Here is a 26604-nt window from a genome sequence, read left to right as displayed (position 1 = left end):
ATAACAGAATTGTTGTAATTACACATAAGCAAATTTGGGTTTATCTTTAAAAAGAAAATTCTCCACTGTTATGTAATTTTATACGAAATTTACACAAATTTTGTGTTGCCAAAAATAGTCATTGTGCCAAAATTAAATTCTCCAAGGTGGGAAAAGGGCAGAGCTGGAGTCCCTCCTTTGCTATAGCTTCCCTCAGACTCCCATGTCAGCCCCTAGTACAGAGGGACCTGCAGGAGTGAAGGTTGCGTGGGACAGCTGTCAGTCAGCACTTCCCGTCTGTCAGGCTGGCTGTGTTCTCCTATCGATGCAAAGGTGTTAGTTTACAGAAACAAAGCATTAAGGCTTTTGATGAAGTGAGTTTGTTGACATCAGTGGAATCAGAAGAGCTCCTCAGTATGTGTGAGCTCCCCATCGGTATATTTAGGTACTTTTTTTTTTTTTTTAATTACAAGATTAGTTACCCAGGCACATTAGTTGGATTAACAGACTCCATGCCAGTGTCCTGGCTGGGTGCATCAGCTGTCACAGAATCACAGAATCACAGCTGTCCTGTCTCTTGTCTCTGTTGGGGGGTGGGGGCAAGTTGGAAAATGCGGAGTACTAGTTGCCTTGAATTGAAGTGATTTAAAGCAGCATCCAGTCAGAGGTCAGATGTGATATTTGGCCTTGTGGCAGGGTGAAGCTGAGAGCTCATCAGCCCCAGCTTATCTTCCCTCGTTCATCATGGCTTCTCCTTTCTCAGCCCCCCACCAGAGACTACTGCCTTTGCAGAGCTCCAGCTCAGCAGCATGCCCGAAGCGCCTCGCTCCTTACTTCTAGGAAAGCACACTTCTCCTGCTCTTTTTTTTTTCTTTTATTTTATGTTCACCTGGGTCATGAGGACAGAGCTGGGATGGGTGCAGGGAGCCGCTGCCAGGACCTGGGGGCTTGCGGTCAGGGCAGGAAGGAGGGCAGAGCCCGGCCTGTGTGGGTGTGGATTAGTTCAGCAGCCATGACGGCTCCCTTTCCGATGGCGTCAGCAATGACGTCTGCCGATGGAGAAAGTCTTCCATGCGAAAAAGCACCGTGCTGTGCTAGCTGTGAGTACTAATTGAGGGACCAGACTTCCAGGATACCCTGAAACGTCTGTTCCCATTCACTTCCAGTAACTAATGCCGCTTTCAGCAGCAGCAGAGGAGCTGCCTCAATTCTCCAAAAAGGCAGCCAGGCCCCTGCTCCTGTTGCTACCTGAGTAGAGCTCTGTGGAGGTGGACTGTGGAGCCCACGTGTGCCAGTGGGAGCTTGCCTTTGCTGAGTGCCACCGCTCCGGCACTTCGCGATAATTGTGGGAACCGCAAGTGGCAGGTAGTCCCTTAAATTATTTGGCATTACCCTTAAGTACCCGATCAGTCAGGGCAATTCAGAGTTTGATGTCTAAGAGCTCAACACACCTGCAATTGCTTAAATCCACAAAATTGCACCCATAGGTATTTACAGGCACAAAAATGTCGGCATAAAATTAGAGGCCATTTCCTAAAACTGTGCCTAAATTTTGATGATATACTGTATAAGAGGTTGTTATTTTGAAATGGATTTGTGGAAAGCACTTGAAAATCTCCAGGCATCCCATCTGTGTTTAAAGCAACAACAATAACAAAACTTTAAATTAGCATAGGAGATTTAAGACATTTCAGGAAAACATTGATTAAATCTGCCAATGAAATGAATGTGTTTGGCGAGTGACCTAATTAGTGTATACTTGGTTCTTTTTCACTGCACTGCTTACCACTAATTGCTGTTCTGCTGGTCTTCTCCTGACAAGTAAGAAAAAACAAGGATGAGGGATTTGTTGAGGAAATAGTGACATTCAGTTTTAATTCATCTGAACCTGCTGCCAAGCTTAATTATGCAACTGAGAAACTGAGACCGGGAGGCCCCCAGCCGTTTAGGTTATAGGAGACGGAGATGTTTAGTGTCTGCCAGTGTATTTGGGTAGCACTTATTGCAGCTGGCTATAAACTTGCGCTTGCTGATGCTTAGCTGTTTTCTTTCCCCCCACAGGTACAAAAACAGTGGTTTTATTCCTTAAATTTAATTATTTAGCTCAATGGCATCAGGCCAAAACAAAATTACAGGCATTTTATTTGTTAGAGGAAAGGTTTAAAAATTAATCTAGATAGTCTCATCTTGGGTTTTTTTGTGTGTGTGTTTGCATGCACAAACTAGTAATATGTCATTCTACAAAATAACTCAGGATCCTGGAATACTTGTAGCGTTGGAGTGCTGAAGTCACCCTCAGTGTAAGTACACTTGAGCTGAGGGACTCACGTTAGTGATAAATTCAATTCCCGTCTCTCAAAGCAGCAGGGGATAATGCAGTTTTCCCTATTTGCCTTTGGAGCTCTTAAAGGAAAAGGGCAGGATGCTTCATGAAGAAAGGGGAAATAGTTTTGGTTTTGGTTTCCTGTGGTGGTGATGGATTCTTGTGAGCAGAGTCTGAAGGTCCCGGTTTAGGATCCAAGTGCATTTTTCATGATGTTCTGCACAAAAACTAGGAGTGGGGAGAAGTATAATCCATTGACCAGAATGTTTATGAGGCAGTGCACATACAAAAAGAAAGAAGGAAAAAAACCACGCTGTGGAATTTGAGGCTAGCAGAGGGTGCGGCTGCTGGGGCTTGCACTTGTTTTTAAGAGAGGAAAAAGAAATGTAGACGTTTTCTTAGAGCAGCAGCGTCCAATTGGCAGACCCTGGTCTGAATCCCTCCTGGGGGAATGCTTCCAGCCAGCCTGCTGCCTTTTCCCAGGAGGAGCCAGGGAACAGTTATCTGAACAGGGATGCAGGGATGTGTGCCTGAGCAGCCAAACCCACCCGTGCTGCACTGGCCAGGGGCAGCCACAGCTTCCCGGCCCTGCCGATGGGGCTGGAGGGGAGCACGGCCTGAGCCCGCTCCAGCCACAGCCTGTGCAGGAGGGAACGACTGTTGGCACAGGGAGTTTGGGGATTCATTTATGCTATGGGGAGAGCTGGAGGGGATGTTCCAAAACCCAGCTTTAGCTTCTGTGAGGACTAAACTTGATCTACCCTGAAAAGTATAGAAAACAAAACAAAAAAACCCAAACAAACAAAACCTCCAAAAACCCAGACAAAAAAGATAGTGCTACTTTGTTAGTGCCTGAGACCCAAAAAATGAAGTGAGATTATAAACACATGAAATATGCTAGTGTAGGTCACCAACACACGCTATAAACATCTACATGGAAGAACGTAAACTGTACGTGGTTTTCCGTTATATAGCATTTCAGGGTTCTTGTAAGGATACTTGAATGCTGAAACAGCCTGGGAACTTGGCTTCCCTCGCGGCAGATTGATGTTCTTTGGACGGGTTTTCAGCCATGGAGTGATTTTGTCCTGATGTTCTGTGTGTGGTGGAGAGATGTGTCGGGAGCGGGGAGGGCCAGAAAAAAAAGATACTTGGAATAAAAATGAGCTTGAGGGAAGGAAAAAGAGCAGCTTTGCAGTGAGGCTGGGAGTAGTAATACTAGAATGCATAATGGTCAGCTAAAGAGGCAAGTTTTTCTTGTCTTGAGACTCTCCCTGGGTCTCTGATACAGTTATATAGCCCCTTGTGCCCATTGAATAAATGTTCAGAAGATATTCATGGTTTTAGATATTATGGACTGATGTTAATCCTCAATAATTCACTATGCTATATATACCTGATCTCTATAATACAACACCGGAATATACTTACACATTCCGGTTTATATTTACAAGCAATACTAACTTACATGTGAATACTTACCGTGCTGTCTAAAAAGTCATATTAAAAATAATTTCCCCTTCTATTACTGCATATATGAATCCTGCACTGTACGCTGATGGTAAATACAAAAATCTAACTCTATTATCTGTTTTTTAATGCCAATATTAAAACTCATTTTTGCACTATCACCTCCTAGTTTTTGGGCGTGAACATGTTGAGAAATAAAAAGAAACGCAGTCTCCTGAGAAGAGCACCTTACTATCCTAAAAAATAATTTGCTCTGTGTTTGATCTGAGCCATCCCATGACTTCCCAAGGCATTTCAGGTTTCCCACTTGGCAGCTCTGGCTTCTTGTGAGGATCTCTCATCTAGCAAGATGGAAGGTGCCTCTGATTCTTTCTCCTCCTTCCTCCCAGAAGCTGCTCTCCCAAAGGGCAAAGGCATTGGAGATATCCAGGGAGGCCTCTTGCTCTCTTCTAGCATGTTTTTTGGTTCAAAGCAGCATCAGCTTCACTGCTGCTCTGCAATGAAGAGAGAGCTTAGATAAAACTACAAAGCAAAATGAGATGTAGAACAAGCTGATTTTAAAATGGCATGCTTAGTACCAATAAAAAGGGAAAATCAAATGGGGGAATCTGAGCAGGTCAAATACCCGCCCCACCTCCCCAAGTTGGCCAAACTCCAGTGCACTTCTTCATGGTGGTGTTTATAACATCTACTGTCCCAGTGTACAGTTGTTCTAGGCTTTCCCTCAATTTGTAGTAATGCCTTACCAAAAAATTCACCTAAAACCAAAAACACCCAGAAAACAAAGGGAAGAACAGAAAGGTTCAGATCTTGACTTTGTTATCAAAATAGTGCTTTTCATACTCTTTAAGTGCGTCAGCAGTTTCTTTAGCAATTTTGGCTGTTTCTTTTTTCTTATTTCTTTTTCATTTTCTTAAAACTTTGCAAATGAGATTTAAGCCAAGAAAACAAAAAAGTCCATGTGCACGAAGTTCTTTCATCACTGGACTACCCCTGCACTGAGTAATGCATACGTACCAAAATAATAATAAAGAGATGTTTATAACTTGGGGGCCAAGGTGATCACAAGCACGCACTCTTACAGCTAGATTTGGTGCAGAGAGGGAGGCAATAAGGCCTCCCAGGAGCAGGGAGAAAGGCTGGCAAAAGAAATAAAAATGGATACGGCAGGAAAGCATATCTGTGGTTGCCTCCTGTATGATGTGTATTGACCTAGTAAATGGAGATGTCTGCAAAGGAGCTGCTATGCTATAAATATGCTTGTGCTAATATTATTAAAGCTTTCAGGCAGTTCAGTTTTGTCCATATGGCTTCCAGGGAGATGCCAAAGAGGTGGCCCCTGGCCACAGCTTGTCCGAGCAGCATGTTGCCTACCTGCGCTGTAATTGCTTAATAAGATATAGGCTGGGTTTTTTCCTGGATGGACTGTGAAATATATGCAGCTGCCTAAATAGGTGCTTGGAGAGGTTTTTAAATCTTCCTAACTCTGTTGAAATCTTTATGAGCAAGACATTTGAATGCTGTTGAAGATCAGAGATAGCTTAGGGCTTAGAAGTTGTGAAAAAGTCCATTCCTTGTCCTCTTTGTATCTTTAGGAAAATAAAAATACTTCCAGAATTGTTAATATCTTAACAGCACTGGTCTTGCTTGAACATAACAGTCTTTCTGGTTAAAGGAAGACAAAACGGAGAGGGAAGAAGAGAAGATAGGAAGTGCCTGGCTGATTAATAAACTAAACTAATGGAAATACTGGGAGTAGGAAAGCCACTTAAAAGCAGATGATTTTCCCTTGCCAATCCCCAAGATCTAACCTCACTGAGCTGCTGTTCAGATGATCCCCTGAAGCAGTTCCTCATGGGGACCTGGCCCTTGTTCCAGTGGAGAGGGCGGCAAGATGAAAGGGATGTGGTTTAACCAGGCTGCGACTTTATTATCTTACCATATTCTAGAGCTATCTGGCAGTCACTTGTAGAGCTCAGGTTGCGATTTCTCCCTTAATTGCTCCCACCTGCTGGAAGGCTGCGCTCCCTGCCCCGACACACATGGCCTCAGCCTGCTGCAGAGACCCACTATCCTCCTCTTCTGAAGCTTAATCCTCATATGAGTTCAAGGGATAGGGAAAGGGTGTTGTTTTCTCATGAAACCAGCCATTGCAAGCTGTAGCTTTGTGTCCCAGGGAGGGCCATACTGCTGCCTCCTCTTGTGGAAGAGATGGGAGAGGACTCCAGAGCACCAGAGCCTCACAAGCATGTTCCCTTCTGCTGCCAGGGATCTTTTATCAGTTAGGACAGGCAGAGAGCTGCCTGCTCTCCCCCTCTGCTGCATACCTTCCTGCACTTCGAAGCTTCGGGTCATTGCATTTCCTGAAACCCCACTAGGTTCAGGAGGAAAGGTATGAGAAATAGAGGTGTGATGGCTGGTGGTGATGGCAGAGTCACTGGAAGACTATGAGACAATGTGAGAGAATGGAAAGGGTTTCCTTCTTTATAAAAATAAAATCTTTATCTATGCACATACACATGGATAATAATGAAAATGTCTATTTATCTGTTTATTTTTCAGGTTACGGTTTTGTAGATTTTGACAGTCCAGCAGCAGCACAGAAAGCAGTAGCATCTCTCAAAGCAAATGGCGTGCAGGCACAGATGGCAAAGGTAAGAGCAACTATATTATTACAGGATTATCTGAGCTGTTGGGTTAAATTTCCAAGAGTTTTTTTTGCTCCTGTTTTTGTTAAGGTTTTGGATTGCTTATTCCAATGTTTTTTGCGTCCTTTAACTCCAGTGCCTTGTTCATCCTATGGTTTGTCTGTGTTCTTGAGAGCTGTCTCATGCGATGGGTTCTGCTTTGGTGCTCTCCCTCTGCCCCATTCTCTGGAGAGGGTTGTAAGATGGAGAGCACTGGAGTGGCAGAGTGGTTGGAAATGCCTTTGTGCTGACTGCAGCGTGAAAGAGTTGCCTCTTCTTAACCTTGGAGTTGTCTTCATTTGATTCCTTTGCCTTGGAGTAGTTATTCTTTCTGATGTGCCTGGTGGGCTTTTCTGAAGGAGTGATTGACTGAACATACGGAAAGTTTGTTTGATCTGCCTTGGTTTGGCTTCTCATGTCTTTTTATTTTGAGGACGTAAATGGAAGTGTAGCAGGTTGCTGAAAGAATAGTTGCTGGAGGTTGTCTGGAGGTGACTGGCATCTGTTGTTCAGAGAGGCTGCAGGAGCCATGCTGTACATCTTGTAGCAAGTGCAATGAGCTCAGATACTCTGGTCCTGCAGTTGTCCTTTGTCCCCAAGCAAAGGGGCTCATGAGGAGACGGGGGTTATAGTAAATGACCATCATGTGCTCCGGCTGTTGCCTTTCTGAAGGCATCATCATGTGTCTTTGTGCTCAGACTCTGTCGGCCAGCAAAAATAGCTGTTGCTTTGTACTTCAGAAATGCCTTGCCCTATAATCACAAAAAGCCCTTAATATTGCCTGATTTAGTCTCTGCAGAAATGATGCCAGCCTAGAATCTCAAACAGTAAAAACAAACAGGTAATTACAAGAACAGAGGCAAATCAACTAATAAACAATCACCACATTTGAAGATTCCCGTTTAAAGGAATGCTGGTGATTTAAATTTCTGGTTTTCAGCAGTATCATACTAAAACCATATTTTTTTAATGAGAAAAAAATCCTTGGTGGTAAATGGAGTTCTTTTGCCTTCTACTGATTTGTGCTCACTGTGCTTTAAAGTAACTGGATGTCATCCATGTATTTCTGTTTAACAGTGCCCCACAATGCAAGGTATGCTGTTTTATTGGCTCTTAGTTTTTATTGACATGTGGCGATAAACAATATTTGCTTCAAATGGGTAAAAGATGGCATGCTGAAAAATGTGGACACCTACTAAGGACTGTGCTATTTTATTTCTCAGATATACTGCATCTCCTTGTTAAAATATAGGCCATTTGGCGCATTAGTCAAGCTGTGAAGAAGAAACCAAAGACAGGAGATATGTTTTGTCCTACTGGTTAATTCAAATAGCCATTTCTGTGGAGGAGTAAATCTCTAACTACATAAATCTGTAAAGTTGTAGATTTGAAATTAGAGATTTAAAGATAGGATTGAAAGATAAATCTATGTTTGATATTCTCACGATTCAGAACAATGAACAATTTCAGCACTTGCACGCGTGGAAATACCAAAACAGAAGGTGACTTAAAATATTGTGTTTCAAATTCTCCAATATTTTGGGGGCTAAACGTGAAGTCTGATGCTTTCAGAGTGGGAAGGGCTGTACCAACCACTGAGGTTTGTTTTCTGGGGGATCTGTGGTGAGAGTATTTTTTTGCCTTGCATGATTTTGAGGTGGCTGGTGTGTACACATTTGTTTGCATAAGGCTGACTGTATTTTTATTATTTAGCCGTGGTGCCTGGAATCCCAGATAGGTTCTTTGTAGTGTGTTTGATAGTTCAAGATAAATATACAACTGACTTTTCCTATCTCTGAAAAAAATCAAAGTATTTAGAAAAATGGGGATTCAGAGGAAATTGAGACGACTCTGCACAAAGTACTTCACATTGCTGAGAAGGCAGGAGCCTGGGAAAGCAAATCTAGCTGGAGAAACATGTTAGTTCTTGCACATGTTGGAAGCCAAGTTGCATAACAGGACTTAAAGACAACGTTACCTGCCAGTGTCTGAATTAACAGTGAGGGCTCAGAAGAGGTTTGAAGAAAGAGGCAGAAGAAGAAGTTAGCCTCCACTTCTGGAAGTTTATCCAGAGCAGTTTTGTTTCAAGAACTGTTTTAATTAGTGGTGAATGGTAGCTATCAAATGAAATCAAAGAAAAAAAAGAGTAAGTGTGAAGAAATTACCTAAAGCTTTTGCATGCTATACCTTTAAAAAATACGGTGTCCTGTATCTTTTGTTCTGCATTGCAAAACAGTGAAATTGCCCCGTGTGGAGGCCCAGGAGAAGACTGTGACCTGTGTTCAGCGAATGTCAAAAATCTCAGTCCAGTCGTGGATGCTTTTGAGTAAAGGTGAAAGAGGCATCGGCCCGCTTTTGCTATACGCTGGCCTTCTCCAGTAGCGAGAGAAAATATGCTGAAGTGTCGGTATAGTCTGTGATGTTTTCCTGGAGAGAAACCTTGCTCGGAAAGAGCTGTTCTTTCTCAGTTTTAACACAATATAATTTTTCTCATAGAAATCCAGGAATCTTCTTTGAAAAACAAAAAGCAGCCCCGAACCCCCCCCCCCCCCCCATGTTGGCTAGCAGAAGTATCTTGTGGATACTTGAGTAAAATATACTCATTTTATCGCTGCTTAAATACAGCCACCTCCCTCATTTTTGTAGCATTTGGATGCCTTTTTGGCTGATTTTCTTTCAGAGTGCTGCCTCTGGAAGAAGGTTAAACTCTGGTGGATCGATGCACCAAGTCCCATCACTGCTGGAAAACTTGTTCTGTCGAGGCTAATACACCCCATAACCCTATGCAGGGAAAAACATCATTAAACATGTTTGAATCTCTCTTTTTGTTCTCTTGGATGTTGTTCAGCCTGGTGTAAAGTAGTCAGGAGAGGATTCGGCTGAGGAACAGCAGTATTATGTATGCGGAGGTAGTGGTGGTAGCTGGGAGGTGAGGTCTCATGGGCCCATGGATGGCTGCCTGCTTGGTGGGACAAGGACCCCCACAGCCTCCCACCCACATGAGATCTGTGTGAGGCTCTTGTACACGTGTGTGTTGTCACCTTGCATTTCCCTCACACAGGTACCCAAAGCAGAAGTTTTGACTATTGCCACTGTCCTATGTCCAATGAAGTTCATCTAAGTTGTCCATCATTTTCAAAAGTGCTTATTAACAATTTCATTTATTGAGAAGACTTAATGCTATGAAGCTGCTGAGTGATGGTTTCTTAGCTGCCTTGGTTTATTTTGCTATTGTGCTTCCCACTTGCCTTTGGAAGTATCTCAGATGTGCTTATTCATTTGTATGTATGTAGTGCCTGCTTCTCCAGGCTCGTAGAGTCCAGGTGGCTTCTTGTTTTTATTTTCCTACTAAAAATGGCTCAACTGATATGCCACTGGATAATCTAACAGGAATTGTTTGTCTCTTTGTGCTGGGGACTACACAAACACGACACAGAAAAGACAATGCTTATGTGCATGGTTTATGTATCAATTTGGCTTTTTCCATCTGCTCCTTTTCTGCATTTTCTAAAAAAATGTTATAGATAGAACATGGAAAATCAATAAGGAGAATCTTAGTAATATGGGAGTTGGCTCAGACAAGTAGGCAAGGAAGCTAGTACACATGAAAAACGTATCACTGTTCTAATAAAATCTCTAGCCACATCTGTTCTTGGGATTTGCAATAGTCCTTCACCCAGAATTACATGTTCATGAGGACACATCTTCATCTGCTTTATATGTAAGCTTTTAATGATGTCAAGGAGTCTAAATCATCTGAAGAATCAATAGAAGTCTGTTGTCTAAATAAATGTGAGTGTCTGAACTTGTGTCAGCCTGAAGTTGGTGGACTGTGCAATCAGTTTATACCTTCACAGACATTTTAGGGTCCTCTCTGCCATCTTTTATTTCCACTTCTAGTCTGCTGTAAGATTGCATAAAGTGGAAGTTCAGGCAAAGGTAGGTTCTTGCAGAGAGTATATAATAGCTTCTTAAATATCTAGCAGCCCATCAGGAGTGTTGAAATGAACACATTTACCAAGGAGGTGTTTTGAATCCTGCTGTTATTCCAAGCATGTTTATAAGGATTAAAAAAATGTATTTGATGATGCATGTCTTCTTTGGGTTTTCCTTTTGTATGTGTAATGCATTTAGACATCCTCAGCACCTGTGTGAGAAATGTGGACGTTGAAGAAATATTTAATTAGCATTGGCAGTTGTCTAAGTCCAAGGAACTTTTCTCAACTACTCTGCTGCAGTAATTGCCATCCAGAGGGTACACTGAAGGAGCTGGTTCTGAGAAAGGACTGTGCCAATAGGCTCTGATGTGTTTTGCTCGACAAGGGAATTACAGAATGTGATTTTGCTTCTTGTATGATGTTTTTCTCATCTCTCCATCACGCAGAAGCTTAAATACAGGGAGTAATCACTATCTAGGTGAAAAATAAAAGGGAGCTGTTTCCCACAGAACAGACACAAGCGTAAGAGCTTCTGAAGAGGAACAGAGGGCTGGTGGCTCTATAGTTAAATAGACAGTTTTTCACCAAGGAAAAGGAAATCCCGCAGAAGAATCTTATTTATTTTCCAGGCTTTTCCATTGGTTTCAGGAATTGCTCTGGTATGAGTCAGCTGACCAAATAAGTCCATTCTGCCTGCTCATTTTTCAGCTTCATTTTCTCTTCTTTTTAAATTACTTCCTTTTTTTTCTCTGTCATATACCAATACTCTAAAGGGCTGTTCCTTAAAATGGAAACTGCAGAAAATGGACTCTCCAGTGAAAGCCCTTCCTAATATTTTTTTTATATCTAGATTTTTTAATGGAAAATTTTAATTCTTTGTATTTTTCAGTTTAAAAATTCATTAAAGTAATAAAAAAGCTATCCTTACAAAATATGAAATACAGCCTATACACTAAACATCTGATACACTGAACCCCCCAAGTGGTTTCTTAACTCATGATTAAAATGTCCGCAAATTTTAGCTAACCAAACTTCAGGATACCGGTTGTTTGTGGTTTTGGACAATATTTGTGGATAACAGCCTTATTGAATGAGTTAATTTTCCTTTTGATATCAAAGCAGGATGCTAGGATTTTGAGAGTTCAATACTGAAATTGTTAGGCTTTGTTTTAATCCCATTCTTTAATTATTTGATCCCCCCCACCCCTACCCCCAGCAAACTGTTCTATGAAGTCAAATATTTGTACTGGCTCTACAAAAGATTTTCTTCATTTGCTGCTAGAGCAGGAGCTGGTGACTCTGGAAACCCCGGCGTGCTCAGCAATGTAGGAGAAGCTGAGAGCTGTGCTAATGCTGGCCACCTTCCACATCGTTTCTGAACGAATTGCCCAGCCAGGCGTGGGCTGCTGCTTCACCAGTTGTCAGAGACATTTGGCACAACTGAGTGTCTGTGTGTGCAGCACTCTTCAGTGAACACTCCTCTTTTCTTCCTGAAATGTTAACTCTCTCCCTGTGTTTATACACAGTATGTCCTGACTGCCCAATAACTGACCTGAATCGGTAACAATCCTGGGTTAAATGACAATGAAAAATCACAACTGGGAGGAAGTGAAAGGTGGTTCGGTTTAGATTAGGAAATTACAGGTGCCAGTGTCTCTCTCCTTTGATTTCTTTTGCCAAGTCAGCCATACCAAAGGAGTCCAGCAGAAGCAATAACCACAAGCTCCAAGTTTCATATAGCACCACTTATCAAAGCCATGTCCTACTCATCCTCACTCGCCTGCTTACCTGTGGTGTTGTTTTGCATAAACTATATTTTAATCTTGTAATAGCGAATCGTAGTTTCCCAGCTGGAGCTGGCCCTTAAGTGCAGGTTTTGTAAATATAGGATATTTTTCCATTCCTTAAGGGATAATGATTGACAAAGTAAAAGCATTGAAGAGATGCTAAATTATTTGTTTGTATCAGATTTTATCACAAAATTGCTTAGGAAGGTGTGCCTTTCCAAACCTGGAAGTATTTTTCCAGATGAAACACTGTCTAAATTCAGGATTCAAATCACAGAAGTGCTATAGCAAAGTGTGAACTTTAAATTTCAGAAAATCTGCAGTAGCAGATGACTGTGTCTTATGAGTTTCCTAGACAATCAAGACTAAAGCAGTGAGCAGCTTTGTAAAAACAGTGATGGACTGGGGTGATAGCAAAGATACATGACATCAATGGAAGGACTTCATAGTCTTATCTAGCCTGGAAAATTTCATGCTTCTACCTGAGAACTATATGGTAGCCAATGTGAAATGAGCTTATGATCCTGTTCCTCCTTTTAGATGCACATTCACAAGCTAACATAAAATGTATTAGCTGGAGCCATTCTTGAAAGAAGAACGTCAAGTAATCCTGGGGTTATTAAAATCCAGCTGTCCTTTCACACTTGCATGTATTGCTCCTAAAAACATGTAGGTCAGTATGGAAGGAGGTGTGTATCGGCAGTGCTTGTACCACACCTCCCAAATTTATACACAAAAGTTTCTTTGGGAGTTTTCAGAAGTGCTTCACTTAGCATAATTCTACTCTCTAGAAGTGAATGGGACTTCACTGTTGATTAATGGAGAGGAATTAGGGCAGTGCTGTGTTCCTTTGTTCCTAAAAATCTTAGCTCAGCACCTTTCTTAACCACTAAGTTAGCTTAGAAAATCTTAGGGCACATACAATTATGTTTATTCTCTAGCTATCACCAGATAGACCTTGCCAAGGTATTTACTTCCCTTTTCAAGTACTACTTTAGTTTCTAGATTGACTTGATTTTTTTCGTGCTGTAACTTCATCTAAGATTAAAACATTCCTCTGCCTTTGAAAATTGCAATGTAAATAATCAGTAAATATATCCACCTCCATGCTACTAATGCCCTGCACCACAGAACAGATGCTGATAAGTGAAAGACACAGCCAACTTCTAGGCTGGAGAACAGCGGAATTACTGGGTTCTTTTCGGGTTATGAACTTCAGCCAAACAAGAATTGGCCTTTTTTCATAAATACACATTGTTCTTGACTTTCTTCTGACTTGGAACACATTTGAATTGGTAATAATACAGCTGAAATCCACAGAGCTTTGGCAATTTAAGCTGGAGAGAAGAATGGGGCTCCCTATCTTTAGCACTCACATAGCTATACATCTTGGAAGCTCTTACGCACTTTTTGCAAACCCTTTATGTTTGCAAAACAGGAAATCTGAGTCCTGCAAATGGGTTAAACACTGGAATCAGATTAATTCTTTTTTCCCCTTCATACTCAGGAAACTCCAAACGCCCCACAGAGGAGTTATCCGACCACAACTATGCATCTTGGGAATCTGCAGCTCAGACTGAGAGAAACTATGTTCTAAGTTCCGTGAGCACATCTTTACTCACCAGGAAAAACCTAGTGCACTCTGAAATTATCAAAAACCTGTGGTTTTAGAAAATATTACTGCGGTAGAAAATGGACGTAGCCTTTCTTTCAGTGACATCATTTAATCATGTTGTTCTGTAGCTCAGCATGAGGACGATGCTTTTGTAAGGTGAGAAACAAAAAATCATTGTATCTAGCATGCTTTCTTTGGAGGAGGAGGAGATGATTCACACGACCACCAGCAGGAGGATATGGGTGTGCTTTTTGGGGTACCACTTAGTCTGGAGTGAGATACAGATTCAACAAAGCAATGCGATTTGTATGAAAATTAGGCCAACTCCAGATTATTTTGTTTGATTTGGAAAGCAGGTGTGCAAACTTCAGTAGCGTTTCTTCTGAGTTGATGTGAGTGCCTGTGTAACAGCTCATCAGCCTGGAAATACACAGGTGCATATTCTGCCAGTAAACACAAATCTACTAGTAATATGCATAGATATTCCCTGTGCACATATGCACCCCCCTCTGAATATCTAAATGTTACTGTATTAGTGAATACCCTGCTTGTTATTTCCTTATTAATGAATGTCTCCCATTCAAATGACATGTCTGAATGGTTTGGCTCTAATCTAAATAAATTTAGGTTTAGATGCAATTTTGTTCACTAATGAATGATAATTTTTGTTGCTGGAAAAAGCCCTTTATTTTTCCATTGTGTAAAATTATCAGAGTAGGCTCTCCTCATGATACATGCAACAAACTGAGTCATAATGGCAGCTCATTTAATTTTTCAGTCCTTGGACTTTCCCTGTATGTATATGTGCTCAGAAAGGGAGGTTATGATGATATGAAGGGTTAAATTCTATTTGCAGTCACATTAGACTAACTTTGATGTGATCAAAACAAATGTAAGTGATATAAGAATGTAAAACTGGCCATATTGGGCCAGAACAAAGGTCCTCTTAACATCAAATTCTCTTTCTGATAGTGTACTGTAGCACTTGCCAACAGAGGAGTACAAGAACCAGGCAAGTATGCGAGGATACTTCCCCAGAATACTCTCCTAGCCTCCAGCAATTTGCAATTTGGGGTTTCCTGAGCTTGCATTGAATAGCCTTCTGTAGAACTGCCTCCCTACTCCCAAATAAAGAATTTATCCTGCCTTTTTTGCATTTAAAATTTTAGCAGCACAACATCCAGCTATAAGAAAGTCTTCACTTTAACTATATGTTCTTCGAAGAACCATCTCCTTTGCTTGCTCTAGACTTGCAATGTTGTTTTCATTGAATGCTTGCTGATTCTTGTATTGGAAGAGACAGAAGGCTCTTGTTCTCTATGAATATTTTTCGTGCCACTTACGATTTTATAAAATGCAGTCATAACTTCCCTTAATCCCTGTTCTTTTCCACTTTTAAAAAAGATGTGCCAGGATGTGCATGCATAAATAAGGATGTGGTTCTTAGAAGAAAGGAGGGGTTGCTAAGTAATGAACATGAAGCATGGTAAAGTGTTTTTGTAATACGAGAGCACAGCTGATAGGAAGCTTAGAGGGTCATTTTATATCAATATACTGGACATGAGGGGAGTCTTGCTAACGCTGTGTAGTGCTGCAGCCTGGGAAATGGGAAAATGGACACACAGGAAGGGCACGTTTGGCTGGTATCAGATATTTTGTAAGGTGTTCCTCATTTTGTACAAGGATAAATGCACATATGTGATTAAACCTAGGAAGATCAATTTTTTAAATAAGAATTGTCAGCTTTAGAAAAATGTACCCCAGAAATAATTGAGAAGTTAAAAAAAAAAGTAACATAACTATTTTTTTAAAGCAGCAAGTGAAGAAAGTACAACCCCAAGTATGAGGACATATTTTCAATTCTGTGTCAAAAGGAAATATACCAAAAAAAACCCCCCACATCTGTGTATAAATAAGGTATTATCAATACTTACCTTGAATTCTGGGATTGTTTGATGACAGCTTTCCTTAAATCTTAGGTGAAATTAGTGTCTATCATATTGCTGAACAATACCTGAAACTAGTGCCACTGGTGGATCAATGTCTGGCCAGTTCTGTCAGCAGGCTTGAGGACGTTACCTTTGCCAGGGGCTGCTGAAGTGCCCCTGTGCATTTTATCTTGCACTCACTGCTTGGGCATGATGTTACCAGCAATGCTGCATCACATGCCTTCATATTTAAAAGGAGGAAAGGACTGCAGCAGATCTCATACTGTGCAGATGAATCCTTATTTAGGAAGGATGTATATTAATGCTGTTCTGTTTTCCCTAGCGCTTGTGGAGGAAAATGACCCTTTTAGAAGCCATAGTCCAAAATGGTGGACACATGGGAGAACCTAGGGACCCTACATTGCCAGTTTCTCTAGCTGTGTAGTCAGAAGGAGTCTTTGTTTGATTCCCCAAAAACCTATACAAAGGTAAGTCTTGGAGACCTCTGGGAGGTTTACATCTACCAAAGACACCCCTTACACTGCAGCAATGGAGGTACAACAGTTGTTCCTGTACTACGCCTCATAACTTTAGGGTCTGGAAAACCATGCAGAACAATGAAAACTTTGATGATAGCAGCTGTAAATGCATTTTTGTAGTTTGAAAAGTTATACCACCCCTGGGTGAACACAGAATTAGAATGGATATAATATTTGATAGGAGGTATATTTTTCCCATGTTAGAATGGGTATAACTTTGCTTATCTGCGTGCCAGTAAGTAACAAAGCAGGGTGTGTTCAATAATTAGCACTCGTCAATTGTCTGCGGTCTTGATATTTCTATCAAGATTCAAAAAGGAAAAGAAATAGTGAAGAAAGAGAGTATGAAATGTTTCATTTCTAAAGTCAGAAAATTTTGGAGTTGGGATAGTTAAGGCTTGGTGCTGGAAAGCTTGACTTTGACTTCCTCAGAACAAGTGGACGTATCTTTCTGAGAGTTGTTGCTGAAGTCTGTGCCTCAGACATCATTTCTTCGTGCAGTTAAATCATTCTTGTCTCTTAAATGCAGCTGATAGGTAAAAAAAGACACAATGCCTTGAAGAAAGGCTTCCCCATCTTCAAAGGTATCTTTGCCACTTGACTGTGCTACTCAGTTAATACATGATGCTGTTTCAGTGCAGTATTGCAGTTGTGTCACTCTGTATATGGACATATTTTTTTTTAGCATGTGCATACATAGTTGATAAATATTCAAGTAACTATATTCATATAAATGTATGCACACATTTATAGATGATCATTTAGAAATATTCTAGAGAAAATTTTATAACATAATGCAATTCTCATGAGTAGCAAAAAGTGTTACAGTGGTATTTTTATAGTATGTACTATTGCAGTGCGACTATTTACTAATAACTCTTCTAAGCACCGGGAATAAAATGCTGTGTGTTTTTTAGGAATGTGCTGTAGAAATAGGAAGGAAATTAGAAGTAGATTAAATCTTGGTCACATTCAGCCAGTATTTTTTCCATCTGTCAGCAAAAACTGGCAAAAACCAAAACAACAACAAAATTGTGAAGTCTGAGATGAGATTTAGTGATTTACTGTCTGCTTTAACTGCAGCTATGACTTGAAGTAGAGCTACACAGCCTCAGGGTTTCCCAGATATTTCCATAAGTTATTTGTCCATTTTGCATAAAAGGTTATGATCCCACCATTTATCTAAACATTTTCCTAGTCACCCACTCGAATTATAGCTTGTTGTGGAAAACCAGGACTATCATTTTATACGGTTGTATTGCTTTATTATAGCAACGCAGCATAAAACAGCATGTGGAGTCAGTGCAGGGAGGGTCTTTGCAGTGTCTTAACTTCCAAAAAATCTTTTCCCTTACTTAAAAAATCTTTATCAGTGAAAGGTCACGTATTGCTAATAGCGTGACCTAATTCACGTCAGACAGCCTTCTTACTGTACAGCACATTTCAACTAGTAACATCATGGGTTTGGTAAATGAGCTAGAACCGCTCCAAACCAGGTGGAACTCTGGCTATAATGGGGTCGCAGGAGTCTCGCTGCCTTGCACTCTCTCCTGGGGCTGCTGGGCCTACGGTAATGGAAATGTTTCCCTTTCAGAATAAAAATTTCATTAGCTGAAATACATAATGGCTTACTTTTTGTATGATCAATCTTCTAATTCTTCTTGAACTCACGCTTTCTATGTTGAAAAGAAGCGTTGGGTACAGACTCAGCTTCGCTTTGGTTGAAGTTCAAATAGTTTTATTTTGCATGATTGCGCTGTTGCATGTGATTCACTTCTCTTGATTATATAAGTAATTTCCAGATTGACTTACAGGAGAACATTGAAGAGGCTGGACATTTTATATCAGTCAGCAATTAGGTTAGTTACCAGGGTACCTCTCTGCACTTCTGTAAGTGACTATTGTACTGGCTGTCTTTGATCGCAAGACATCTGGGAAGCTTGGTGCAGGCTTATCTAAAGGACACGGTCTGACAAAGTAGCTACTTAGGCACTTTCCTCCGGGGAGCATCATCTAGTATCTTATCCTTTGTATTGGATCTTACTAAAGGTTTCCGCATTTCTTTGGTCAGAGGTCTTTTGAATTTTTAGTAGCTGAGACCAGAAACACTTTATAGTGTGATGAAAACCTCTCACAAAACACAGCCCTCTTGCGTCACCTGGTCTTAATAGATCAGCTCAGGCATTGACTGACACCTGTAAATACTGTTTATTGCCTATTTTCTGGTATTTTTTTATAACCCCTTATGTTTTAGTCTTTCACTTAATATTTTGAAAATTTTTCATCGTGATCTTTGCCTTCACAAATGTCTTCCCTTCTGTAACGTCCCCCTTTGTTCCCATGTGAGTGCAGTCCTTCCACATTCATCTTTTCCACCTCTGGTGATCCACATGAAACGTTTGTAAAGCAGAATGATATCCCATTTGCATCCTTCCTTTTGCTATTTTAAATACACTACATTCTTTTTAAGGTATTCCTACACACTTATCACCATCCTGTTGCAGTTAGGTGAATTTTGGATCCAAGCTGGCGTGCATCTGGATGTTGCACGAGGTGGGCAAAGTGAAGTGGTGTTTCTAGGAGAGACCAATTCTTGTGATATTCCACTGATTAATAGCTCTTTTCTATACCTTTTCTACTTCCAATCCATCTTTCTTGAACATGGTTGAGCAGAGCTGTGCACTATTTTTCAGAGAGGGTCTTTGCAGTGCTGTAGTACCGTCTCTCAGCTGGGCAGTACCTTGCCTAATATGTATTTTTTACTACCTTTTAGTCAATTGATGAGTAGCCTAGAGTTTGCAGCAGAAACTCTTACTTTTAGCAAGTGTAAAAACTGCATTATTTTTCACGTTGAACTGTTAAATTTCATTTGCTCTCCAAGGTTAAATCTCAGAATGCTTTACTAGGGTTTGAGTCAAATGCAGATGTTATACTTTATAAGTGCAAGTTCTAAAATTACCCTCCAAGTGTTTGCAAAGGTTCACAGCTAAAGTTCTGTTCTTTGGCTTGTCTTTAGTGTTTATATCAACTCGTTGGCTGTTGTTTAATGCCGTAAATGTGACGGTTCAATATCTTCAATTGTGCCAGAGAGGTCTTGCTTGGTGTCCTAGGGCTTATTTTCTAGCTGTGTAGAATTCCGTAAATAATGTAAACTAAATAGGAGATATAAAAAGTAAGTTAAAATTATGTGTTTCTAAACTTTAAATGCTTTCTAAAATGCTGCATTTCACAAAGAAAAGTGTAAATAAGAAAATGCCAGTAGAGGGTAGATGAATTTCTAACATATTAAATCTTGGTATTTTTGCTCTAAGGAACATTCACTTCAGTCATGATAAAATCTCACATACCTTAAGAAATGAGAATTAGGTTCCATGAGGGTGGCAGGCTTTTATTACCTTTAAGATTATTAAAAAAACCTACAAACAAACAACTTTGTATTATCCGTGCAGATATTTTACTGCTAAAAGGTTTTAGCATGAAGATAGAATGGTGAGAAATTTAGGCTCGAGTTATAGGTTTATAAGAAGCAAATGGGTATTTTACTACTTCTCTTTTCATGTTTTTGATTGTTTTTTTTTTGTTAGAATTACTGTTCACATAAATTTTATGTCGAGAAAAACTTTGACATGCAAAACATATTTGCTAAGAGAATGATCTACCTTGCTCAAATTGGCACTCTTGAGAGATGCACTCCTGAGATACATTTGTGTCTAGTATTTGTTTTGGACAACTATGAAATCTTGCTGTCCCAATATAAATATCCAGATGACAGATACATGTACAAATATACAGGGAATCAATTTCAATTGCTTTAAGACAGAACTCTGTTTTTGTGAGCAGGAGCTCAAATCTGGAAGTTCAGATGATTTAGATGAACCTCAGCCTTGTTGGTACTACCACTTCTCATCATGTTTACTAATAAAATTGCTCAGAGCTACATAGCAGTGATTTGTGGTTCTGAAGTTTGCTGGTTTAGAATGCGGACCTATACTTTGGACCCAAAGTTAAGAGATGCATTCAGCATGCAATACTGGAATTCAAAGTCTTCTGTTAAGAAGATGTGATGGATTGTTTCAAGATTCTGCCATCCTGCTTCCCTAGCTGATATTCCACCTATGTAAAATACTTTACTGCCTCATCTGTGCTTATTGTCTTCTTTTGCAGCAGAAATGGAATATATTGGGGTTTTTTGATCAACAAATGAACTCTGTCGATCTTTTAATTTTAATTCCATTAGCACTTGTTCTTACTTTTTGTTTTTAAAAAAAAAATCCAAGGCAGTATGTATCTGGCCAGAAACCCTGAAATCTTTGATATTGCTCTGCTTGGTCATCAGTAATATAACCACCCCCACTTAACATATTGGTAAAAAAAACCCAAAACCCAACATTTATTTTTCTTTAAAAAACAAACAACGAACATTGATTTTGTATAGACCTTGCTTTCATTTTTCACCCTTAGTGGTGCAGCGGAGGATTTTATTCTGGAAGAATTTAGGAATGAGGGATCAGATTTGCCTTTAAAACTCAAGTCCCAGCTAGAGGAAAATATTCTTGTTAAAACATTCCACAAAGTTCTTGTGTCTGTCAGTGGGGGCTCTGCATGCCTTTTTGGCATGTGGATAGTTTGAAGCCCAAAGGCAAAGCTAAGATATCACAGTCTTGCCCAGAGGTCAGTTGGCCCATCAAACTGGAACCAAAATCTAAGTCTGGCCTTCTGGGCAACTTTGAAATTATCAGCCACAGCCAGTGATGTGCGCTTTGGCCTGCGGAAGCCACGAACCGTCACCTCCCTCGCAAGTGTGAAGAGTTGAAAGGAGGTGCAACTGAGGCCTGTTGGGACCTAAATCATAGGTAAGGTTCCAGCAGTTTCTTCAAGAACCACTGCTGAAAGAGGATCGCATCTGATTTGTATAAGCAGCATACATTAAGGTAAATATTTCAGCTGTTTTAAGCCAGCTTAGAGTTTTCAAATCAAATTTTAGCAAAGTAGAAACCCCCAATTAATCTGCTTGCTGCAAATTAGAGGTTGATAGCTTCTCATAAACTGCAGAGTTTGCAAAAGAAGTCTTGTTAACCAAAGCTGGCCGCCCAGCACCCTGTCAGACCATTGCAGTTTGCTCAGCCCTGTGTTTTTCAAGCTGGAACAGTAGCTTCAAGAGCGTTATTAACTTCTACCACTCACTGTAAGTGTAAAGATTTTATTTCTAGATGGTGAATGATAGATCGGATCAGGGACCAATTGTGGAAAACTAAAGGTTCTGACACATCAACAGATTATTTCAAAGTAATAAATTGGTGATTTATCTTTGCTGAAGGATATAAACTACCTGAAATTGCTGCATGTATTTTCAGAGAAAAATATTCATGCAGATGGTTTCTGAAAAGTCGCTGATGTGCAATAACGAGTTCTTGGGCCAAAGTCCTGCAATATGCACAGGCTTAATTTTATTGGTCTGTGACGCGTAGGTCACGTCCTGGCTGAGTACTGTGAGTTAGTAAATCAGTAATTTAGTAAATAAGTGATTTAGATTAAAAGGTACTGCATTTATTTAACAAATGTTTTTTCTATTCTCCTTCATTACTTGAGCACCAATTCTGTGCATAGCTCTGTAGATGGTACAAATTAAAATCGAGTGCTTGCAGTGAATAAAATATTTGCCATAGGAGAAAATATTGGGATGCCTTGGCCAGAAGTTGATTTCAGACATTATGTATCATCTCTGCTTGTGTGTATGTCCATGCCCGCCTGCCTGCCTTCCTCGCACACATGCATTCAGGGAGAGAGAGAGATGAAAAGGTCAGATGCCTGCTACGGATATGATCTTTGTTCATCTTGCTGTGCTGATGAAGTTTTGTTGATTGAATGTAAATATGCCTTAACTCATCCACAGCATGTACGTCAAAGAGAACATTATTATAGAGAAGATGGGTGTTTGTCGGTACAGTGGAAGTAATACTGGATGTACAGTGCTCTTTAGAGGTGGTGGATAGTGGTGTCTGGATATATTTGCATCTAAATGAGCTGAGCATTTCTTCTCATACAGCTTTGATTTACCTCGATTTCTACAGGTTTTTATTCCTCCTGGGATTTGGGGAACCGTATTCCCATTATGCACTCATCTTCCCTTCACATATTGTCTGCCACCTTCAGTCAGTGCCGCCAGATAAGTATATAGAATAAAGATCTTTTACATCAGAGCTGGTTACTATGCTGTCAAGCCAGTTACTGTGTTCTGGGCCTCAGGAGGAGCAATGAGTGATGAGTACAGCATTTATTTCAGTACTTCTTTTTTATGTTAAGTATTGACTGTATCTCAACCTGCTTCAGCATTATTAATGTTTATGAGAATGATTGGATGATAATGCATAGTTCTAAATTTTTTGGTTTAGAATTGTTTTGAGAGCATTGATTTTCCTTTTATCTTTTTGCCTCCAAAGAGCCTCAGTAGCCCATTAACCAGCTTCCTAAAGATCTGTATCAGACTCCCTCACTCAGTGAGTTTGTAGAGTGCTGTTGGATGTTTCACATACATCAAGATGCTCCATTTGCTACATGTGTCACTTAGTGTGGGTCATCTTAGCAAAAACATTTCTTGGCCTAGGTCTTCTCTTGGTTGCACCAAGTTGCCCTTTAAATTGAAGTCACAGTAAATCAATTTAAATCTCAGTATAGTGCTGATGTATCTTACAGGGTGGTCACAGCTTTGGCATTTTAGGAAAATAATGTAGAAAAACATTTGCGAAGCAAAATTTGTAAATCAAAATATGAAGGCATGGGTGAGCCTCTTGTGCTGCACATTATAAGCTTTTGCTTTGAATTAGTGCAAGATCATTTTCAAATCCTCCTTTGCATCACATAATCATTCACTGAAGTTTTCATTTGTATCTTCTCCAAACTACACAAAATGTCCTAAACTATTTTAGCATTGGAAAAGAGGAAGCTATCATTTGTTGGTCATTGTTATTTAGATTGTAGTACCTTCCAAGGAGCGCTAGACACTTACCAAAGATGGAGGAAGGTTCATCCCATCCCCTAAGGACTGTATAATTTAAAAAGGCAAAGGCAAATAGACAGCAAGGTAGTAACAGAGTTGTGCGTATGCTCTTCTAATAAGAACCAGAATTATCCCTGCTGTCTTTGCTTTTTCATTCGCTTTTCTCATTTCAGTGAGGGATTTCCTGTTTCGGTTCTTACTGTTTATCCAGATTTTTATGTTTGAGTCTTGTGATGTTAAGTGCGTTTCCCTTCAGTGGAGCATCTCCAATATTTCCCTTTTCCTTCCCTCACCAATTCACTGGGACAATCTTGTCCTTCTGACGTACCTAATGGGATTTGTCAAGTCCTTGGTGTAACCGTGTTTTATTTCCATGAGTAATGAGATACTGTGGTAGGGCATCTTGTCCTGCCCTAAACAAGACATGCCAAGCCAAACATGAAATGGAATGCCAAACGTTATGTCCTATATGTTTGTCAAGTGTATGATCTATTTTTTAGAGACCCAACTCAGGACACTGAAATATTTTACTACTTGTGAACTTTAGCTTCTGTTAATATGATTGAAGCAAGTGGAAATGGAAATTGTCAGGGCAATTTAACAAAGAGAGCCTGTAAAACTCATTACATCCCAGGTAGTAAAATCACTTGAGAAGGCACATTCTTCAAACTTGAGCTTTAGTCAGTAAACTGCATTGGTGCCTGACCTCTTAAGAGCTTTCCCTTCCTTGGGAAGGAGGAGGGGGAAAGACCTTGTTGTTCAGAGCTACCTATCTTAAATTATAAACAGCAGCCAGACTTGACTCTGTGCTTTAGATCACACGGGATGACAGAGTGTGCAACTGCTCCAAACAGACAGTTAAATGGCCAGCTATTTAGATGAGTTTGATGTGTATTTCATGTAATTGTATACTCCATAAAGCAGTAAAAAGCCAAAGTTGTGTGCTGGCTGTATTTTAGCACAAAGTAAATCAATGTACCAATCGCAAGTTTGTAATTCAACTTAATCTTTTCAAGACCTGATGCTTTTAAGAAGCTTTAGATTGATACTTCTAGTGGATGTGCGAGGGTTAAAGTGACTCTTGGGAAAATAATTCCTGTTAGGTCTATATCTAATTTTCTTAGCTAGCTAAATTAGCTTGTGGAGAACTCTCCAGGACCATGGCTGGGTTTCTTGTGCACAGCAGTGTGATCATGCCCCTAAGTGTGCCTGCCTCTGCACTGTCTTCACGCTGGTGTAAATGACTGTCTTTTCCTGCTGAAGTTGTGAATGAGCTGTCAATCCACTCTAGATAGCAAATTTAAGCATATTTTTTTCTAGTTGTAAATCTTTTATTCTTCCAATCACGTGTCACAAATATTGATGAGCAGAATACATGAAAAACAAATGTGTCATGGGCTGTCTCGGCCAGTTCATTATTTCTGTGTTTTTCCATTTTCCAGCATCTAAACAATTATGAGCTCTAGAGATTACATTTTCTGGTAGCGATCCTCTGCCTGGCTCATGGGCACAAGTCAAGTTGCTCATCAGTGGGCCCACACACTCAGGGTTTATTCCAGTAACCTTTGAAATAGATGGAAAGCCTCCTACATATTTATTAGCATGTCAGATCAGACTTTTAGTGCACATTGTGGTATTACAAGATTTTATCTAATTACATGATAAGGCTTTTGCCTTATCTATGCAATTTGTGAGATAGTATTACTTATGGGAAGTATGTTAGAGCTGATTGTGGGAAACTTTGAAAAGAGAGCATTTGCCTGCTCTGCAATTTTTGTGTTGTTTCATGTATTTTTTTGCCTTTGGTGCTATGCATTTTTTATTTCTCCTGGATCTGTCACCATCTTATCTAGAGGTTTCCTGAACATGTTTAATGGAAAGTTGATAAAAGACGTAAGTGAAAATAAAAGAAGGTTAAGAAAGGATTGAGAGTGAGGAATAGAACCTTAAGAAAAAGAAACTTTTGAAAAGAAGAACTGATATAAAATGAAATAAATACTTTTTCTTTTTGGTTTACTGTAGGCAGAAGAATTTTCAAATGTGTAAATGGTACTGAGTGCTTCATGCAAAGAGAATAGTCAGGTCCTTAGGTGATGGATAAAAAGCTATGTAAATTCACAGCACTCCTGGTAAGATTCCTCCTTGTGTACATAATCCACAAAAAGTTTGTCAGCGTAAAGAAATGGTGGGAGAAGGTTATGCACATAGGTAATTGAACTCTTCAGTAGGGTTTTTTCCCACAGAGAAGTATCATCTTTGTGTATAAATTGTTTCACATCAAGTGGAAGCTGGTGATAGCCCAGATGTAGAGCCTAAGTTGATTCCTCTCTGAAAATTTGGCCTTTTCTCATCCAGAAGATAAATGCTCCTTGCTTTCCAACAGTGAAATTTATTCCATTATTCCTGTACATCTGTAGCATTTCCCGTTCCCTGTTTAAATTCCCTTTTCCAGTTTCTGGCAGCACCTTAAGTTAGTAGCATAGAAAAGGAAGGAGTTATTGAAGAAACATTAATCTTTCTGAAGATACTAGGATGTAAATGATCCACTGTCCTGTGGAACAGGAATGCAAATGAACCTCTGATTGTAGAGATACATGGCATATGTTATGATTTTCTTGAAAGAAATGCTCTCTTTCTTTTGCAGAAAACAGAAATGGGGATAGTTGGGAATATGCACTGTTCCACTAATCAGCTTGCAAACTATCTGCTGTAACAATACTGCTTTAATATCTTTCTTTAGGGCCTAGCTGTTATGCCCAGCATTTAAAAAAATACTTAAAATATAACACAGTGTGTTTACTATCTATAGCCAGGTAACCTATAACTATTATTGAGGTAGGAAGTAGATTTGAAAGTTTATATTTCTGTGAGGAAGATTGATGTTCAGTCAAGGGAATTTATATGATGATGGAAAAAAGTATTTATTTAAATAGATCATATGGCTTGCCTTCATTTATTAGGGTTGTTTATTTCATATAAAGCAGAGTTTTCTAAAAGCTTTACTCTAGAGTCCGCTACAAACTACCTGTGGTTTCTGCAAACTCCACTCTGGAGCTCATAAAAATAATCATGAATTGTTTTACCTTAGTCAAACATTTTTAAACAGCAGTATTTGTCCTGTCGTTTCTGAAATGACAGTTTTTAAGGCTAATTATTTCATCTTTTAAAAAAACAGTTAATGCTGTGTAAATACTCATTTCAGCAATCACTCCCTCCCTGCATGCCCCTCTACTTGACATGCAGGTCAAAAGGTGAAGAGAAGAAGGGAAAAAAGAAGAAGAAAAGATCGTATTTTGGAAACAGCACTGTGATTGAATATTAATTCTCATTATTTATATACT

At 39.9% G+C, this 26604-nt stretch overlaps 1 protein-coding gene across 1 annotated transcript in view; it reads left to right on the top strand.

The window, feature by feature from the left end:
* RBMS3 (RNA binding motif single stranded interacting protein 3) overlaps nucleotides 1-26604 on the top strand; it is a 740391-nt gene that overhangs the window by 462298 nt on the left and 251489 nt on the right. Inside the window, 1 exon segment of the mRNA XM_068404577.1 lies at nucleotides 6335-6426. Within this exon segment, the coding sequence (XP_068260678.1) occupies nucleotides 6335-6426 (92 nt within the window).

Source organism: Nyctibius grandis, chromosome 7 (assembly GCF_013368605.1).
Source record: "Nyctibius grandis isolate bNycGra1 chromosome 7, bNycGra1.pri, whole genome shotgun sequence".
NCBI lineage: Eukaryota > Metazoa > Chordata > Aves > Nyctibiiformes > Nyctibiidae > Nyctibius > Nyctibius grandis.
This window is presented reverse-complemented; position numbering and strand designations above follow the sequence as displayed.